The following is a 21078-nucleotide window of genomic DNA, read 5'->3' as shown; positions in this document are numbered from 1 at the left end:
AAATAAAATAAAAATGAAGTCAAAAAATTATGAAATTTTTTAGACATGATTCTTAAATTTTCTAGGCATGCCTACAAAAAATGTAAAACACTATAAAAAAACCCCAGGCCCACCTAGTGGGGCGCCCAATGACCGGGGTGGGTAAAAAATTTACATTTTTATTTATGTTTTGCATTCTAAAATTAACATACGATTTTAAGAAATTAATGCAACAAGTGACACTATTTTTTGACGAATATCTATTTTTGTGATTTTCCTTATTTTTCATCTTTAAAAAATAAAATACAATAAAAATGTTGTCAAAAAATTATGAAATTTTACAAACACAGTCCTTACATTTTTCTGGGCATGCCTGCAAAAAATGGTCTCAAAAAAAGACAAAAAAAAAAGTAAAACGTTGTCAAAAAGCTCCCAGCCTGTGTAGCAGTGCACCCAGGGGCCCGGATGGGTCTAAAATTTACATTTTTATTTGTGTTTTGCATTCTAAAATTAATTTATGATTTTTAGGAATTAATGCAAGAAGTGGCACTATTTTTTTTTTATGAATATTCTATTTTTTATGATTTTCTTTATTTTTGGTTTTTAAAAAATAAAATAAAATAAAAACGATGTCAAAAAATTATAAAATTTTGTATACATGATCCTTACATTTTTCTGGGCATGCCTACAAAAAATGGCCTAAAAAGACAAAAAGAAAGTAAAACGTTGTCAAAAAGCTCACAGCCTGTGTAGTTGTGCGCCCAGGGACCCGGATGGGTCAAAACTTTATATTTTTATTTATGTTTTGCATTCTAAAATTAATATACGATTTTTAGGAATTAATGCAACAAGCGGCACTATTTTTTGATGAATATTCTATGTTTTATGATTTTCTTTATTTTTCATTTTAGAAAAATAATATAAAAGAAAAACGACGTCGAAAAATTATAAAACTTTCCATACACAATCCTCACATTTTCAGGGCATGCCTGCAAAAAGTAGGTTCAAAAAATGACAAAAGAAAAAGAAAAACGCTGTCAAAATACCCTCGGCCCACGTAGTCGGGAGCCTAGGGGCTGGGACGGGTCAAAAATTTACATTTTTATTTATGTTTTGCATTCTAAAATTAACATACGATTTTTAGGAATGAATGCAACAAGCGGCACCATTTTTTTATGAATATTCTATTTTTTATGATTTTCATTATTTTTGGGCTTTGAAAAATAAAATAAAATGAAAACGACGTTAAAAAATTATAAATTTTATAGACACGATCCTTATATTTTCTGGCGTGCTTGCAAAAAATAGCCTAAAAATGACAAAAAATAGTAAAACGATATCAAAAAGCCCCCAGCCCGCGTAGTGGGGCGCCCTTGGGCCGGGATGGGTCAAAAATTTATATTTCTATTTGTGTTTTTCATTCTAAAATTAGTATACGATTTTTAGGAATTAATGCAAGAAGCGGCACCATTTTTTGATGAATATTCTAATTTTATGATTTTCATTATTTTTAGTCTTTAAAAAATAAAATAAAATAAAAATGACTTCAAACAATTATGAAATTTTGCAGACACGCTCCTTATATTTTTCTGGGCATGCCTGCAAAAAATGGCCTCAAAAAAGGTCAAAAAAGTAAAATGTGCTAAAAAAGCCCCCGACTCGTGTAGTGGTGTGCCCTGCGGCCGGGATGGGTAAAAAATTTAGATTTTTATTTATGTTTTGTAGTTTAAAATTAATATACGATTTTTAAGAATTAATGCAACAAGTGGCACAATTTTTTGATGAATATTCTATTTTTTATCATTTTCTTTATTTTTTGTACTCAAAAAATAAAATAAAATCAAAACGACTTCAAAAAATTATGGAATTTTGCAGACACGATCCTTACATTTTTCTAGGCATGCCTGCAAAAAAGGCGTAAAAATGACAAAAAAGAGAAAAGCGGTCAAAAAGCCCTCTGGGCACCCAGGGGCCGGGATGGGTTAAAAATTTACATTTTTATTTATGTTTTGCATTTTAAAATTAACATACGATTTTTAGAAATTAATGCAACAAGCAGCACCATTTTTTGAAGAATATTCTATTTTTTTATGATTTTTTATATTTTTCATACTTAAAAAATAAAATAAAATAAAAACGACGTTAAAAAATTATGAAATTTTGCCGACACAATCCTTACATTTTTTTGGGTGTGACTGCAAAAAATGGCCTTAAAAAATGAAAAAAAAAATAGAGAAAAACGCTGTCAAAATGCTCCCAGCCCACGTAGTGGGTCGCCCAGGTTCCGGGATGCGTCAAATATTTACATTTTTATTTATCTTTTGCATTCTAAAATTAATATACAATTTTTAGGAATTAATCCAACAAGTAGATAATGTTTTTGATGAATATTCTATTTTTTATGCTTTTCTTTATTTTTCATCTTTAAAAAATGAAATAAAATAAAAACGATGTCAAAAATTTATGAAATTTTGCAGACACCTACATTTTTCTGGGCATGCCTGCAAAAAATGGCCATAAGAAATGACAAAAAAAAGTGAAACGCTGTAAAAAAAAAAAGCCCCCAGCCCACGTACTAGGGCGCCCAGGGGCCGGGATAGGTCAGAAATTTATATCTTTATTTATGTATTGCATTCTAAAATTAATATACAATTTTTAGGAATTAATGGAACAAGCGGCACCATTTTTTGACGATTATTCTATTTTTTATGATTTTCTTTATTTTTCATTTTTAAAATATAAAATAAAATAAGACCGAAGTCAAAAAATTATGAAATCTTGAAGACACGAGCCTTACATTTTTCTGGGTGTGTCTACAAAAAATGGCCTCAAAAAATTATAAAAAAAAAAGTAAAATGCTGTGTAAAAGCCCCCTCCCTGCGTAGTGGGGCGCCCAGGGGCCGGGATGGGTAAAAAGTTTACATTTTTATTTATGTTTTCCATTCTAAAATTAATATACGATTTTTTTAGGAATTAATGTAATAAGCGGTACCATTTTCTGTTGAATATTCTATTTTTTCTGATTTTCTTTATTTTTCGTACTTGAAAAATAAAATAAAATCAAAACGACCTCAAAAAATGATGAAATTTTACAGACACGATCCTTACATTTTTCTGGACATGCCTATAAAAATGGCCTAAAAACATGACAAAAAAAGGTAAAACGCTGTCAAAAAGCCCCTGTCCCGCGTAGTGAGGCACTCAAGGGCCGGGATGCGTAAAAAAATTATATTTTTATTAAGGTTTTGTAGGGGCAACCCCGGGGCACCCCTGGGGGACCGCCGGGGCACCCCTGGGGCACCACCGCGGCACCCCCGGGGCACCCCTGGGACAACCCCGGGACACCCCCGGGCCACCCCCAGGGCACCCTCAAGGCACCCCTGGGGCATCCCCGAGAACCCCGGGAAACCCCCGGAGAAACCCCGGGGCACCCCTGGGGCAACCCCGGGGTAATCCTGGGGGACCGCCGGGGCACCCTTGTTGAATAAGAAAATATAATAAGCATGAGGTATATCTTTACAATTGTGGTTTTTTTTTTTTTTTTTTTTTTTTTTTTTGGTTCTTTTGATATTCTTGTAGATTATTAATATTATTCATAGCTTGCAAGTTGCGTCAGTCCATTTCCCAATTCAACAGGGTAGTTAGCCCTTATTACCATCATTACATTTTAAGATTGTCAATATCCTATTACTACTAAGTATTATTTATAGCACTAATTCTTTAGCATGCATCCTTTCATCTTACAAGATTAGTTCAGCTTCAACTTTTTTTTTTTTTTTTTTTCCAAAAGTAGTTAACTTCAACTTTGAATTTTTTTTTGTTTTTTTATTTAGTTTACATTTCTTTTAACCCATCAACAACTAGACAATATGGATTTCATAGCTAAGAATTAATTGAAGTCCTAAATACCCAGCTAAAAGTGGGGGGGGAAAAAAAAGAACACAAAACACTATTTCATCACATGAACAACCTAAAAATTTACATAAGTAATCTTAAGGGGGAAAAAAGGAGTACCAACTGGAGTGAATGCTGGCCAAAAGCTGATTATCCTATGGTTCTAGAAAAGCTGAAAATAAGTCCCAATAAGACTTGAGCATAAGATAACTTCTTACTTCCTACTTGATCTTGTAAGTCCTAAATTATTTCTAATAATTTTTATCTTACATTTTCTTATTCCTAACATATTATTATTTTTGTTCTTTCAGCAGAAAGAAAGTTTCCCACCTTTAAATTTACTTGTTAAGTTTAGGGTACGAGAAGGACGTAATTCCTAAAATACCCACGTTTTTCCCCAACAAACAATTTAAATACCATACTCATTTTAACTACTATCAGATCTTTAGGTTAAAAATACTGTATGCTTCAGTGAGCCTTTTCTTTTCAGCTTGTTTCATTCTTTCCTCTATTTCTCAAACGTTGCAGCTTGGTTTCTTTCTCCAGCTCAGAGCTTCTTTCTAAGGAATTACCTGAACTTGTTTTTTTTTTCCCCCCGCTAATGATGTTGCTCATGATCATCTGTATTCTTTATTTAAAATAAAATTTCAGCTTTGTTTCTATGTTGTAACTCAAAGAATAATACTTCCTTTTTTCTTCGTACAGAACTTTTAATCAATCATACAAGTTTCTTATTAAAAAAGAACTTTTGAAGTAAGATTTTATGATATCTTTCTTCTAATTAATGTTGTCTTTTCCCCGCAGAGATAAAACCGTGGATGAAAAATATAAACTAATATTAGAGATTGTTCCTGGCCAAAGAAATTGGACTGCCAAAGTGATAGCGGTTGAAAAGTCTATTCCAAAGACTGTATGTTTATGGACTCTTCTTAAACGAGCTAACATTGAGATGAAAACCTTTATTTTGGATAATAAAATACAAATCTGCAAGTTAAACAAAATGACTGGTATTTTGTTACCTTAAGGTACAAAATATTATATTAAAGTAATTGAGTATTCCACCTGTCCTAATTTATGGCCGTTGGGTAGGGTTGTTCCATTCTTGTGTATTTATGTGTGCATTTCAACTTAATGAGACCGTTGCTTTAAGAGAAATTATTGCTCTATTTATAGTTTTACTTCTTTCCCAATAAATTGTATAAAATCAAAATAGTTCAAAGGAAAATGTGGGAAAGCATATTTCAAGCTATGAATTATGAGTAACGAGATTTTAGCTACTGGAGCCAACAGTTAAAAACTTTCAAGAATAAACAATAGCAAAGATTAAGAAGCATATTGGTGTAGGATCGACAAAACCATTTCTATTGCAATTCATGAGAGAAGCATAATCAAATCTTTTAAACATCACCCATGACTAAATTCAGGAACCCATCTCAAATACTACTCATACAGGGGCTTACTTTGAAGAGTCTCTTACGAATCATGGCCGAACCCTACGGATGGGCTCAAGCACTTATTCAAGACCAAAGTCATGTAACTGCCACTAAAGTTGAACTATGCTCCACCTGCTACTAAACATTTTTACCATGAGAATAAAGCGGGGGAAAATTGCCAGAATTTTGCATTACTATTCAACGACAAGTCTAATAAAATTACTAAAATATATGTCCAACATGAAGGCGTATTTTCTGCTAGTTTGAACAATGGAGTAAATGCATAGTTGATATCTTATTTCCTTAGTTGGTGTATTTACACACACACACACACACATGGTGCATTACTCTCCATAATTCTTCAGCACACACACACAAACACAACACACACACACACACACATATTATGGTGCATTACTCTCCATACTTCTTCAGCGCACACACACACACACATATTATGGTGCATTACTCTCCATAATTCTTCAGCGCGCGCGCGCACACACACACATATTATGGTGCATTACTCTCCATAATTCTTCAGCGCGCACACACACACACACATTATGGTGCATTACTCTCCATAATTCTTCAGCACACACACACACACACAACACACACACACACACACACATATTATGGTGCATTACTCTCCATAATTCTTCAGCGCGCGCCCACACACACACACACACACACATTATGGTGTATTACTCTCCATAATTCTTCAGCACGCACGCACACACATATTATGGTGCATTACTCTTCATAATTCTTCAGCACGCACGCGCGCGCGCGCCCCCACAGATACACATATTATGGTGCATTACTCTCCATAATTCTTCAACAAACTGAAAAAGGGACCCACACACACATATATATACACATATTATGGTGCATTACTCTCTATAATTCTTCAGCAAACTGAAAAGGGGACCCAAGGGATGAAGCAGATTGATAACCAACAAATTTTTCCATCTATTTCTCCCATAAATGTAGAAAGGAAAGGGAGGCAACACAAGTGCCCCAGCATTAAGTTGCAATGAAATAAGCATCTAAACACCTTCTAAACCTGTAGAAGAGAAGTACACACTTTCCTTGGAATTACAGAATACTTGTAACTGATCTTGCCACTCAAATCTGCAGGAACCTTGATTTACCCAAAACCCACCCAAAAAAAAAAAAAAAAAAAAAGCACTTCCCTTCCCATACGCCATAGCCAACCTATCACACTGCGAAGTTTAATGACCAGTGATCAACATAATTTTATATTCACTATAACAAAAAGGACACCACCTCTACCTAACAAAAATCAGCTCTACACATCATCATACAAGTTTACATCAGTAGTTTAGCAAGGAGTATTTCACTCTCAGTACAATTTTTCCTTTCTCCACACCGAGCTTTCCACCAGTGACCAACCAATGACCCGGATGATCCTGGGGCCCCTTGCTCATCTCAGTCATATCTACAAACTTCACCAACTTGTTACCCGCGGAGTGTTCTCTTGAATCTGAACTTGAGTCTCCGGTATTGGAGTTACCTCTGGTAGATACCACCTTTTTTGATTTCTCATTTGGGATGTGATCCCACAACGATCTTCGGATGGTACAACCTGGTAGCCTAGAATACAACAGCTTCATGTACAAGACATTTCTTGACCCAAAATCCCAGACTCCGAGCTGTGCTCCAGTGACTATGTAGACGCCAGAGAGCTCGCCAATGAAGGTTTCAGGGTTCTCGATAGGTGCAGTGCTCACATGAGAGAAATTTTTCCATTTCACTGGCTCAAACCATCGGCTATCTTGCTCCTCGGGTCTTTGCCACTTGGGAGCACCAATTGCCACATGGGTATCCCAGTATGGTTGAAGAATCTTTGGAAGAGATGCCAAGTGTTGAAGCTGAATACACAGACGATTCTGCTTGCTTCCTTCCAGACACAGCCGCAAGCCCGTTACTGGCTTTCGTCCAACTGATATCTGCAATCAAGAGAATTTCAGTTGTTTATTTAAAATGTAAATTTCCTTCAGAAACCTACTAGGTGACCAGAATATAGATGGAATGAGGCATTTGCAACAGTGGTTGGTTCACAAAATAAAATGAAACCATAAAAATTTTGCTCTCCAACCTAGGAATTTGGGGGCTAAGTTGTTAATGGCCCCAAACAGGTATTGCATTTAGATTTTACGCATAAGGGGAAAAAAAGAAACAGTTCACCATCAACACACAATTGATCTTTTACAATTGATCTTTTACAAATACAAGGTCTCCAAAAGTGATTGAAGATTTTGCCTAGGAAGTAGAGAACACAATATAACATATAAGAAAAATACTTGCATTCTCTACTTCAGCTCATTAGTTCTTTCTATTTACAGCCTTAGGTTCCTGATCATAGACTAGGGTTGTGTGATCCTAATGGTTTTTTGTGTCGATCTTTTGTCTCGGCCTTAGTTGACAGATCTGATCATGAGTATTTTGCACCGTATAAATTCATCTGGAAATCAATGTCGTGTTTGGAATTGATCTCGCTTTTGTATTTCACGTTTTTCGAGAAAAAAAATGAAAACGTTTCCAAAATGGCATTTGGCACAATAAAGACAAAAAACGGAAATGAAAATAAATTTTTAGTTTAGTGTAAAATGAGAGAGAAATGAAAAAAGACTTTTAGTCGTTTTTTATTTTTTGTTTTTGTTTTCTCCTCTCTCGAGCAGAGAGAGAGACATTAATGGGTTTTTTTATACTAAAACTAATCTCTTGATAAAACTACCAAACACATTTTCAAAAATGATTTCTGTATGAGATTGAAAACGTTTTCATTTTCATACAAAAAATAAAATCATTTTGGAACGAGTTCTAAACGTGCCCCAAGTGTCTTTCATAGAATTGAAGTCTTCACTTGGTAGGTGGCGCTTGGGAAACTAAACACTTGTGACTGGGTTCAGAAAAGAAACCCTCACATGGCAATTTACCCTTCCTGGTGTGTCCTTTGCAGAAGTAGTGGGGAATCTGTGGACCATTTACTGCTACATTGTCCGGTGGCCACATCGGTTTGGCAGAAAATAATTTTTGAACCAGGTTTTTCTTGGGCTATGCCAGCTCACTGTAGCTCGGTTATGATAGAAAGTTTGGCTGGGTTGAATTTAAATAGCATGTCTAAAGTGTTGTGGAAAAATATGGTTTTATCCGTCCTTTGGACCTTGTGGTCCAAAAGAAACGCGAGAATTTTTTAGGCAAAGGAGTTGGATATTATTGATCTTTTTGAGAAAGCAAAATTCACAGCCTCTTTATGGGATGCATCTGACAAAGCTTTTAAGGGTTGCCCCTTTCCCTTGGTTGTAATGAACTGGAAGGACGTAATAGGCTCATAAGCTTTTTGATTTTTTGTACTTGTATCTTGTTTTTGTTCTCTTTGGCGAGGATACCTTATCCACTTTTCTGTAATTGATTTATTTAATCAATAAAGTTTTTCTTATATAAAAAAAAAAAAAAAAAAAAAAAAAAAAAAAAAAAAAAAGAGAAGATAAATACCTGCTCCTGGCTGACATAAAGCTTTTGCCCCATTATGCTGAATTGCAAAGATGGGCAAACAGGTTCCTTCCTTAGGTGACCAGGAATTCTGTCATGTACAGGAGCCCAAACTCGCGGAATCTGAAACTCTAGAAAATATCTCAGCTCTTCAACTGGAGGCTTATCTGTAAACAAAGTTGGCCCAAAATAAATCAGTACATTTAGCAAAAAAACTTTTCCTTAGTTCCACAGAATGGTACAGGAACATGATAGTACTCATTTAGAGGCTGGCTTTATTATCTTACATTCAAGATAAAGATTAATGGCTCGAATAAGATACTCCTTTCCAGTAACGCCTTCAAGGAGAGCTGTTATGGGACAAAATGTCATCTCAATGACATCCGGAGATGACTTGATGGTTCTCACCCATCGGGTGTGGTTTTGTTCCAGATTATCTCCTCCCCTCCTTCGGAAAATGACCGTCACATCCTGCATTAATAATAGTTTCAAAGAATTCTTAGTTTAAGCCCTTCTAGTGATTCTATGAACCAACTCCTGGCATGTAGCTTTTAGTCATGAAAAACTTCAGCAAATGACATCACCAAATCAAACAAAAAGTTCTAACTCTGCAACTCGTACATGCACTGAACGATCTTACAAATTTTAGTCTTATTACAAATAATCAAGGCAAGATATAATGGAGAGCAAGGGCTGGAAAATTTCATTGCAGGAAAAGGTGAAAAGAAACATACTTGAGGCTCTCTTTAACGCAAAATTTTCAATTTAAATAAGTTTTTGATAACTCCTTTTAGAGAAAAAGAGAGATGTTTTGATAACTTGAGCTTCAAAAGGACCAATTTAATGGCGAAAAGAAATATATATAGCTACTGCCTACTGCCTTCATTAAACTAAATAAAGAGTATCACTGGTCCGAGTTTTGCAACATAGAAATAATACCAGTTTCAAAATGAGACAATAACTAGATATTGCAACAATTCAAGACCAAAAGCTACATTCTTCTTTTTTCTTTTCCCTTTTTATTCATTCCTTTTAGCCAAAAGAAAATTAGGTAGCAAAGAAAGTATCAAGTTATTTTTTTTTTTTAATAAGAAAAAGCACTTTATATTGTTGTGGATCAAAGACAGTTTCGGACAAGATGTCCTCAAGAAGCAGAAAATACAAAAAAAAAAAACAAAAAAACAAAACAAAACAAAACAAAACAAAACAAATACAAGGTAAGAATTGATGACCAATTCCATCATAATCACGACATAAAGAGCAAAATAGATATTGTACAACCAAGGAGAAAGATACTAAATTTAACATACTTCTTTCCCAGCAAGATATGGTGCGTTGGTAGGTTGCGGATATATCCCCTGACTGTTAAATAAACCAGGATCAACACCCTAAAAAATTAAGAAAATGGAGTTAAGAAAATGGGTGATCAAGTTGAGGAAAATCAATAAAGAAAATGAAATATTCATATGTGGAACTAGCCTTATCCTTCAATTTCATTGGACCAGAACTTGTATGGCTTTCTGTATCAGAGAACCTCTGATTCCCAATATCCTGGACATAGTTCTTTATCTCCAAAGTTGTCAAAGTTGAATGCTGATGTTGTTTCACATAAATCAGATCTTTCCCACCAATAGTTACAGATGTTATGACATGAGTTCCAAAATTTTCAATGAAGCTGTCGAAAATACACTAGCAATCAGAGAGGGTTAGAAAATAAACTATTGTTATTTCCATCTAACTTTAAAAAATCATACCTCGCTAAGGATGCTGGGTCCCAATTAGTTGGTACAGCCTGTTTCACATTTTCTTGTAACACTAATGGGGACTGTAAAAGCTGAACTTTGGCAAGTGGAATGTAGAATCCATCCATTGAAAGGGTCTTTGTGGATGCAGCATCGAGATGCTTTAAACCAGTGAAGTTAAAAGCAGCATTAAAACTACCGAGTGGAAAACCCACAGAGAGATTAGCCTTCTGATTGAAAGAGTCCACCATCTGCAATACCATGAGAAGTACAAATACTGGAAATTGTTGCCTCAAAAATATTGATAGTGCATAGAATTTTCTTTCTACAAACCATCCTCATAGGTGCGGAAAGTCGATGCTCTCTTAAATAGAAAAGTTTTTATTTTTTATTTTTATGGAAGCATAAAAGGACTACCAAAAAAAGGGGGGAAAGAACAAAGATGAAGAAGTGGAGAAGTCCTTTAATCTAATCTAACAATACATAAAAGAGCCAAAAGCTCTTGGATAGTACTCTCCCTTTAGGCTGCCACGTGACGCCTTGTCCTCCTCCTTCCTTTTTTCTTTTTTATTCCCCCTTCTTTACATTTGTATCTTTATTCTTTATTCCTTTAAATTTTTTTCTTTTTTATTTTTTTGTTTATGTAATTTTTTTTTTTAAATTTTACTCACTTTGCTAATTTTCTTGTCAATGATTAAAATAATTTTCTTCAAATGTGTCCTTGCTCAATTATTTTCCGTGTAATTCCTATTATATCAAAAGTTATCTTTACACACTTTTTTTGCCTATACTGCTCTTTCCAGGCTGCTATGTGGTAGCCCTCTACCATCTTTTTCTTATTCTTTTCTACTTTTATTATTTTTTATTTCTTTAATGTTTTTTCTTTCATTTTTTATTTTATGAATGTTTTTTACAGTTTAATTGTTTTTACGTGTGTTTTCTCTTTTCTGATCTTATTTTGTTTTTTTTTTTATATTTTTTATTTTGTCAAGGGCTCTTTTATAGTTATTCTTTTAATGACTATCTATATATCCAACCTAACGTCTAACGTCTATAAAAGCAATTAAGTCGACTTAGGAGGCCACGTGTTGGCCTCCTTCTTATTTTTTTTCTTCTCTTTTTTAAACTTTTCCTCTATTTTTTAAAAAAATAATAATTTTTTTCCTTTTTTGCCTATTATCTTTTTTATTTTTCCTCTTAATATTCTTTGAGAATTTCTTTGGAAATTCTTTTTTTTTTTACAATATCCTTCAATAAAATACTTTCTTTTAATTAAAATAATCCTTTCGAATATAACCCTACTTTTTTATATCAAAAACTTTGATAAGGTCTGGATTGTTTGAAAACAAGAACTATAGAGAACTAATTGTAGGATCGTAAGAATGAAAGAAAGAATCAAAGAAGGATTATATTGACAACAATCGCTATACACTGATTGGCAGATCTTCGAGGGTCTGCTTCCTCCCTTGCTTGGAATTATTCCAAGACTTGTTCAACTTTCTGTTTATTTCCCGATAACCGCCTTTCCCTCCTCTTCCCCCTTTTATACAATTTCCCTCTAACAAACAAACTTCCCTCGTAAGCTAACTAATACTAATACTTCTAATTAAGCCACTAGTACCGTACTTCCACAGCCAACTAAAGACAAACTTTCCCTGCCTAGACCCGTTTATTCCTCCTAACATACACTTGCCTGAGTAAGGGCTTATCAATTACACCCCCCCTCAAAAACGTCACCTTGTCCTCAAGGTGCAAAGCAGGAAACTGGTGCTGAATCACATCAAACAGCTCCCAAGAAGATTCAAAGTCCGGAAGGTGGCGCCAGTTGATCAAAACCTCCAAAGACCCAGTGGCAGGGGGAAAACGAGTATCCAAGACTTGAGCGGGTTCCACCTGCAACGTCAATTCTTCTGATAAGATTGATGGTAAAGATTTGAGGAATATCCACCGGCCCGAGCGCCTTCTTCAAGTGGGACACATGAAAGACGGAATGAATCCGAGCATGAGAAGGAAGGAGCAACCGGTACGCCACTGGTCCAACTCGAGCAAGGATCTGAAACGGCCCATAATAGCGAGGGGCAAGCTTTTCATTCCACACTCGCGCCAACGCTCGGTGACGATACGGCTGGAGCTTCAAATAAACCATGTCTCCTACCTCAAATTCCACGGAACGACGCTTCCTGCTTGCATGGTCTCGCATAGACTGTTGGGCGCGTCCCAAATGGTCCTTCAATTCTGTCAATAGTGCATCACGGTCGCATAGCTGCCTCTCCAACTCCGACGTGGCTGTAGAACCGGCCTCATACGGCACCAACTGCGGAGGATCCTGACCATAGAGAGCTTTGAAAGGCGTCATGGCAGCCGAGACATGGAAGCTCGTATTGTACCAATACTCCGCCCACAAAAGATGTGTGAACCACTGCCTAGGTTGCCCAGAGACAAAACAACGCAAATAAGCCTCCAAACAGTAGTTTACGACCTCCGTTTGGCCATCCGTCTGAGGACGATACGCCGTACTCCGGCACAAGATAGTGCCCTGCAACCTAAAAAGTTCCTTCCAAAAATGGCTCATAAAAACCTTATCCCGGTCAGAGATGATGCTCTGTGGAAACCCATGCAGGCGCACGATGTCACGGACAAAAACAGCAGCCACGGTATTGGCTGAAAACGGGTGTTTAAGGCCAATGAAATGGCCGTACTTACTGAGGCAACCAATGACAACCAAAATGGAATTATAACCTGCAGATCTCGGTAATCCCTCAATAAAGTCCATGGAAATATCATCCCAAACCCGGTTGGGTATAGGCAAGGGCTACAACAATTCCGCCGGTGACAAAGTCGGCGTCTTATATTGCTGACAAACGGCACAAGCAGCCACAAAAGTCTCAACATCTTTGCACATACCCTTCCAGAAAAATTCCAATGCCAGCCGTTTGTAAGTCTTTAAGACTCCTGAATGCCCGCCTATCTTACTACTATGAAACTCACGTAACAAGATTGGAATTAGTGGAGATTTTGGAGGAACGACCAAACCTTCCCTTGTAAAGTAAATGCCCCCTTTGAAGAGTAAACCCCGTCAAAGAGTGCGTTCCAGCCAGCAACCCCTCCACGGTTTTGTTGAGTTCCGGATCTGCCTTAACTTGCCGCTGCAACTCCTCAATATCGAGCACCATTGAAGTAGTCATGACCATCAAAGCCAGCCCCGCTTGTTGTCTCGAAAGGGCGTCAGCCACCCTGTTTTCTGGCCCCGGTTTGTACTGTATCTCGAAATCATAGCCAAGCAATTTACACAGCCACCGCTGGTGCTCCACACTCACCAAGCACTGTTCCAATAAGAACTTCAAACTTTTTTGATCGGTGCGCACCAAAAATCGCCTTCCCAACAAATAAGGTCGCCATTTCTGAATGGCTAGCACAATGGCCATTAGCTCTCGCTCATAGACCGATTTGGCACGAGCACGCGCCGAGAGGACTTGGCTAAAATAAGCGATGGGCCGCTGCTGTTGCATCAAAACCGCTCCTAGCCCAAACCCCGAAGCGTCTAATTCCACCACAAAAGGTTGAGAAAAATCTGGCAAAGCCAACACTGGAATCTCATTCATAGCTTTTTTTAAGCACTGAAAAGCCTCCTTAGCCTCCGAATTCCAATTAAAGGCGTCCTTAAGTTGCTGCGTCAATGGCCACGCAATACGCCCATACCCGGCCACGAACCGACGGTAGTACCCTGTTACGCCCAAGAATCCCCGCAACTCCTTAATGGACCGTGGAGGTGACCAATCCAACATGGCATGTATCTTACTAGGATCCGCAACCACTCCAGTCCGAGAAACCACATGACCCAAATATTCCAATTGTTCCTGAGCAAGAAGGCATTTTTTCTTGTTGACGTACAATTGGTTGGCCCTCAAAACCAACAGAACCCTGTCCAAGTGCTCCATATGGTCCTCCCAGGAGCGGCTGTAAATCAGAATATCATCAAAGAAGACCAACACAAATCGGCGTAAGAACAGCTTAAGTACCTCATTCATCAAGGACTGAAAAGTCGCCGGTGCATTTGTTAATCCGAAGGGCATAACGAGGAATTCATAGTGTCCCTCCGGAGTTCGAAAAGCAGTCTTAGGAACATCCTCGACACACATGCGAATCTGGTGATACCCTGACTTCAAATCTAATTTGGTAAAAATGGTAGCACTGCACAATTCGTCTAACAACTCTTCTATCACCGGAGTCGAAAATTTATCCGCGATTGTGGCTTTGTTTAGCGCCCTATAATCGATACAAAATCTCCAACTACCATCCTTCTTCTTGACGAGCAAGACCGGGATGGAATATTGGACTCACACTCGGCTGAATTATTCCAGCCGCCAACATCTCCCTCACTAACTTCTCTATTTCATTCTTTTGAAAATGGGGGTATTGGTATGGTCGGACACTAATCGGTCCGGTGCCATCCTCAAGGATTATATGGTGGTCCCTCACTCTATGAGGAGGTAAACCAGCTGGCATGTTGAGGACTGCCACATGTTTCTGCAACAATTCTTGTAACTGCCCTATGCCCTCCTCTTCCATTCCGTGACCTTGCTCCTCCCCCAATTGTCTCATTTCCAAATAAATGCCCTGCCCCTCATGACGAATGGTGCGCATCATGGCCTTAAGGGAAATCAATGATCTCGTGAGACTCGCGTCCCCTTTCAACATCACATACTCCCCGAGCACTTTGAATCTCATAGTTTGAGTCTTCCAATTTACATTCATACTCCCTAAAGTCTCCAACCATTGCATTCCTAGAACTACATCTATTCCTCCCAACTCCAATGGCAAAAAATTCTCAATTATGGTTAAGTCCTGCACGGTCAACACCACCTCTTTACACAATCCCTGCCCCTGTACCGACTCCCCCGTACCCGTTTGAACACCAAAACTAGTTGTAGGAGTTATGGGCAGTTTTATTTTCGTAACTAAGGTAAGAGAAATAAAATTGTGAGTAGTCCCAGAGTCGATCAAAACAATTACCTCACAATGGCCAACCTCCCCCTTTATCTTCATGGTTTTTGGTGTTGTCAGCCCCACAACGGAATTCAAGGATAACTCGATCGCCTCGGTTCGCAGCAACTCCCCGGACTCCTCTGCCTCGTCCGGCTCAATTTCCTCATTTTCAATTTCGTCCTCATCGCTAACCAACATAATCCGCAACTCCCTCTTCTTACAGCGATGTCCCACAGTAAACTTCTCATCACAACGAAAACATAGTCCCCTATTCCTCTTCTCCTGCCACTCCGAATCTGAAAGTTTCCGGAATGGAAAGTCTTTTTTCGGTCTCTCAACACTTGGGTTGCTGCCTGTAAACTGATTCGTTGTGGTTACCGTTGGCGTGGATGTGAATCCCGCTGCTTGGGGACGCCAACCCCGTGTTCCCCCATTCTCTCTTCGTAGCAACAGATTTTTTTTCTTCAATTTGCTGCGCAACGTCCATGATTTCAGAGAGCCCCTCTGGCCGGAGTAGTCGCAGTTCAGCCCGAATATCAGCCTTTAAACCATTCACAAAGATGCCTTCCAAGATTTCCTCCGGAATATCCTGTAAAGGGGCAACTGAAACCTCAAAATTCCGGCGATATTCAGCCATCGTCCCCGTTTGCCTGAGCGTTAGGAAACGTTCACACAGATTTCCCTCTTGTGAAGAACGAAAGCGTTGCAGGAGAGCCACCTTGAAATCAGTCCAAGTAATGAAAGGCCGTCGCTAGTTCTGCCACTGAAACCATGATAACGCATCTCCCTCCAGTGCAATTCCAGCCGTCGTTAATTTCTCTCTCTGTGAACCTGTTGACCGAGAAAAACTAGTTCATCCTAAACAACCAGCCATCCGGATCAATGCCACTAAACAACGGGTAATCCAGTTGCTTCCGTCTTACTGGTGAGAAATCCTCACCTCCCCATGGCTCCCCATATTTTCCCAAAAAATCCATAGATTCCTCAGCCTCGTTTTCTTCCCAATACCGTCCTCCTTCTTTTCCGATATGTCCACCCACTCGACGCCCCTCAACATGTTCATCTCCTCTCAGCCTAGGACCCCCATTCAAAGTGCGAACTCCTCCTTCCCATTCTCCATACCGTCCACCGCGACCGTCCCGAAGGTCTTCGGAAGACCCTCCCACTCGGACTTCGCCACGCCACCAATCGCGGAGGCCTCGCTCTCCGTCGCCGGTCTCGCCAACCCTAGGTCGACCATTCCGGCCATCGCGACCGAAATCGGAACGATTTCCGTTCGCGACTCGTGCCCTAGCTCGCACGTTCTCCTCTCCGGCGTGGTTTTCCCTGCCATCCATTTCCCGACGTTTCCCCTTTTCCTTTTCCCCAAAAACCCAAAGTTCGGCCATTTCTTCCATATGGCGGCTGTCCTCCTCCACGCGTTCCGCGACTTCACGAGCTAGTCCTTGGACCACTCCATTCTCGTCTTCCCGGACCCTTGCGATTCCCGATCGAGATCCCTCCGCCGGCAGATTCGCCGTCGCCGCCGCCGACAACAGACGCATCTGTTCCTCCATCAATCGGCGCAGGTCTGAAACATTTTGGCTCATCTCGGCCATATTTTGGTTAATTTCCACCCTGCCTTGGCTTATTTCCGCCCTTACCTCGCCAATTTCCTTTTCCACCGAAGATTTAACTTGGTGAATCTCCCTCTCTATCACTTCAAACCTCTCCTCTGTTTTTCTGGCAGCCATTATCGCCCAGAACAGAGCTCTGATACCAAATTGATAAGGTCTGGATTGTTTGAAAACAAGAACTATAGAGAACTAATAGTAGGATCGTAAGAATGAAAAAAAGAATCAAAGAAGGATTATATTGACAACAATTGCTATACACTGATTGGCAGATCTTCGAGGGTCTGCTTCCTCCCTTGCTTGGAATTATTCCAAGACTTGTTCAACTTTCTGTTTATTTCCCGATAACCGCCTTTCCCTCCTCTTCCCCCTTTTATACAATTTCCCTCTAACAAACAAACTTCCCCCGTAAGCTAACTAATACTAATACTTCTAATTAAGCCACTAGTACCGTACTTCCACAGCCAACTAAAGACAAACTTTCCCTGCCTAGACCCGTTTATTCCTCCTAACATACACTTGCCTGAGTGAGGGCTTATCAAACTTCTATATAACTTTCATTCTTTTTTTTCTTTTTAAACTTTTCCTCCTCATCTTTTTTTTTTAATTTTTTTGTTCTTTCTTCTTTTTGTTTGCTTATTGAATTTTTTCCCCAACACTTTTTGACCGTTACATTTTTTTTCCGATATCATTCTTTGAAATACTTTCTTTTCCTCACTTTGTTTTAATTAAAATAATTGCTTTCAAATGTCCCCATAGTTAAGTTTTTTTTCTTGGTAAAAAAACTCCTATATAATTTTAATTCTTTTTCATTATGTGATTTTTAATTCTTTTTCATTATATGATTTTTTTCTCTTGCTCTAATTAATGGACTTAACTTCAACGAAGCTACATGTTTTGACACGGGATTAAACTTATAAAGCTATTCCTCATGTGCATAGCACATGGCTCAACTAGTAAAGAGTTAGAAGGACCAAAACTCTTAGCTACAAAAGCAAAAAAAAAGACCCTAACAAGCACCTATTGTACATCCTTCCAACTTAAGATTAATTAGGAGAAAGAAAGCTACGCACTGAACTTTATCGCAGTAAGCATCATCTTCCTAAGAAATATCAGCAAGATTCTCCCACTCCTTTTTAACCATAGGACCCCAAAAACAGCCACTCTTCATAACCCGATAATATTCTCCCTTCTTTGATTTACCTACCACTAAATTTTCAATATTTTGAGGGATGATTCAAGAACACTCGACTTGATAGCATCCACCATATTCTGAGAGCTGCCATATTAAATAAAAACGTGCTACCCATTTTCGCTACTGCACTTGCATATTATTCTTAAATAAAAGTAATTGACTGTTAGTATAGTTTCCAATCCTATCTCACCCTCAACTAATAAAATTTGTTAAGAATCAACCTTAAATAAAAACTTTTTTTGATGCTTCATCGATGGGGGATCTTTGGGTTTCACTCCTACCACCCTCAAGGCTCGAACCCGGGACCTTTGGTTCCAGGGAGGACGCTCTTACCAACTGAGCTAAACATATATATTTTTACTCCACATTTCTTCATTTTTGTTGAGTTAAGAGTTCCTCTTAAAAGTGATGATAATAAAAGAAATAAAATAGAAAAAACTATTACCACTGAAGAAACTAACTATTGATTTTAATTTCAACTTTTTAACTTTTAAATCAGTTCAAAGTCTGTGTCCTCCGCATTTTTCCTTTTGTTCTTAGTGCAAACACCCGATAGTTCATTAGTGTTTGTACATGAAATGACGTCCAAAGTTCTTATAAGGTCCATGGTGTCGAGCATTTCACTTGACAACCGAAAGTCAAAAGATTGTGATGTCGCCATCAAATAGACAGAAAATTGCCTAACAAACCAAAATTATTACCATATACACAAGACTTAATCATATAATTGGATATGATGGATAACTGATGTTATATAAATGCATACGCTGGGTTCGCAGACAAACCTAACATAGCAAAACTTTTCAATGCTCAAAAGGTGGAAACTCTATCATAGCTGCAGTTAAAAGGGAGGCAATCGAAGGGGGTAGGGAAGGTGCTTTAAGCAACTGCCCAAGATCATTAATCAAAAGAACTAATGAAACAGTTATACTTGTCTCTGAATTCGACATCTCTAGCAGTTTACTTCTTTAACGGGTTTTCATACTTACATGCAGAGGAATCTTTTTATCTTCTTTTTCCCCCTTAAATGACATCCTCAAAAGGTTGTGTTTGCTTACAAACAATTTTCTATTCACAACATTTATTAATTGAACAGAATCTTGCACTTGGTGTTGGCCGTTGAAATAGCTCGAGAAGTAACTTATGAGCTTGGATTAACCTTGAATCGTGTTTTTGTTTACCAAAAAAACCACAATGAAAATGACATAATAGAATCGGATAACTAAATACTAATACTTAAAAATCTTAATCAGGTAGGAACTAGGAATCAATGCAGAATGAGAAACAAAGACCCACAAATTTTCTGTACCTTGGTTTCAGTAAGAGAGATGTTATCGAATGCAAAAATACATGATAAGTTTAGAGTTCCATGTTCTATATTAATATCTCTATATTAATATCAGGGTATGCTTCTCTATAAAAATATCAAAGTCCAACTTTCAAGTTTCATTCGGTTCCTTTATCATCAGAAAAGGGCAACAGTAACACAAACAAAGTCATTATATCCTAATTTCCACTTAGCTCCATTCTCCAAACGCCTAAACATTAACCAAATGAGTCAGTTCTACAAAACCTAAAAGATGCACCTAGTGCTTCCTTGTGCAAACACAAATAAGAATTACCTCAGGTAGTTGCTAGGAATCAAGGGATAATGACATAGAGAGACCTATAAATTTTCTAAAGCTCAATATGAGCAAGTGCGATATTACTAAAGACAACAGAAAGACAAAGTTTACCTCAACGTATTGCATCTCTCTATTCTATATCCGATAAATTTCTTGATAGAACCCTGCCCAGGCCTCCTTTGAGATTTACTTATACTAGAAGGGGTAAAAAGGGAAAGACAAGTGACGTGGTCAGGGCTAGTGACGCTGCTGAGTTGGCAATTCCGTTATAGGAGTTTGTTAGAGAGGAAATATAGGGGAGGGGTGGTGCGCAAGGGAAGGCATCGAATCTTTTGAAAAGTTAGTGTTGGTCTGGGAGGGGGAGAGACCTCGAATGCTCTCAATTATATCTTTCTTTTCCTTTGGTGTTTGTTTTCTGTCATACTTCTCTGTAACTGTGGAATAGAGGAGTGTTCATCAATAAAAGGAACCAGAACCCATCTTTCTAGGTATTTTCATTCAAATTCCAAGTGTTAATTTTCATTATCTTGATTGAGGCAGGGTAGGTACCTATTAGTTGGTATCAGAGCATCGGTCCATGGCCAACCTTCCAGCTGAGTTGTGTCCAGATCGGGCGACGGACGTGGAGCGACGTTTGGGAGATCTCCAGGAAACGGTGCGACTACTCAGAGCTATGGTCGATCCGGTTCCTAGGCTGCAAGAAGACGTGACAATCCTGGCCGAACAAGTAGAGCGGGTGCAAGATGCGATGGCGCGCGTGGAAGCTCTCCTAGGACATCACTTTGGAGGAGAACGTGAGCCAGCTCCACGACCAGGAGCAAGGGACAGAGACAGGGAGCGGGAGCGTGAGGACCGTCAGGAGTCTCCAGCTCGGCGAGGCCAAGTTGAGCACTGTGGGAGGAGACTTTAGTTGCCCATCTTCACCGGTGAGGACCCATATGGCTGGCTATTCCAAGCCGAACAATACTTGTCGATTAACGATGTGGAGGAGAACGAGAAGGTGTTGGCGGCGTCGGCTTGTTTAGAAGGGCGTGCGTTGGGTTGGTTCCAGTGGGCGGAAGCGCAGGAGCCATTTGCCAACTGGAAGGAAAG

At 38.6% G+C, this 21078-nt stretch overlaps 1 protein-coding gene across 1 annotated transcript in view; it reads right to left on the bottom strand.

The window, feature by feature from the left end:
• Window positions 1-6216: 6216 nt before the first annotated feature.
• LOC21404812 (MACPF domain-containing protein CAD1) overlaps window positions 6217-21078 on the bottom strand; it is an 18564-nt gene continuing 3702 nt past the window's right edge. The window contains exons 2-7 of the mRNA XM_024162125.1: window positions 10580-10818; window positions 10305-10500; window positions 10136-10213; window positions 9113-9296; window positions 8829-8992; window positions 6217-7279 (exon numbers count right to left, since the gene is read on the bottom strand). Of these exons, the coding sequence (XP_024017893.1) occupies window positions 6644-7279; window positions 8829-8992; window positions 9113-9296; window positions 10136-10213; window positions 10305-10500; window positions 10580-10818 (1497 nt within the window). The 3' untranslated portion in view covers window positions 6217-6643. The remainder of the gene's footprint in view (window positions 7280-8828; window positions 8993-9112; window positions 9297-10135; window positions 10214-10304; window positions 10501-10579; window positions 10819-21078) is intronic.

The sequence above is a fragment of the Morus notabilis genome, unplaced genomic scaffold (assembly GCF_000414095.1).
Source record: "Morus notabilis unplaced genomic scaffold, ASM41409v2 Scaffold442, whole genome shotgun sequence".
NCBI lineage: Eukaryota > Viridiplantae > Streptophyta > Magnoliopsida > Rosales > Moraceae > Morus > Morus notabilis.
The sequence above is the reverse complement of the archived record's forward strand: the minus strand, read 5'-3'. Positions and strand labels throughout refer to the sequence as shown.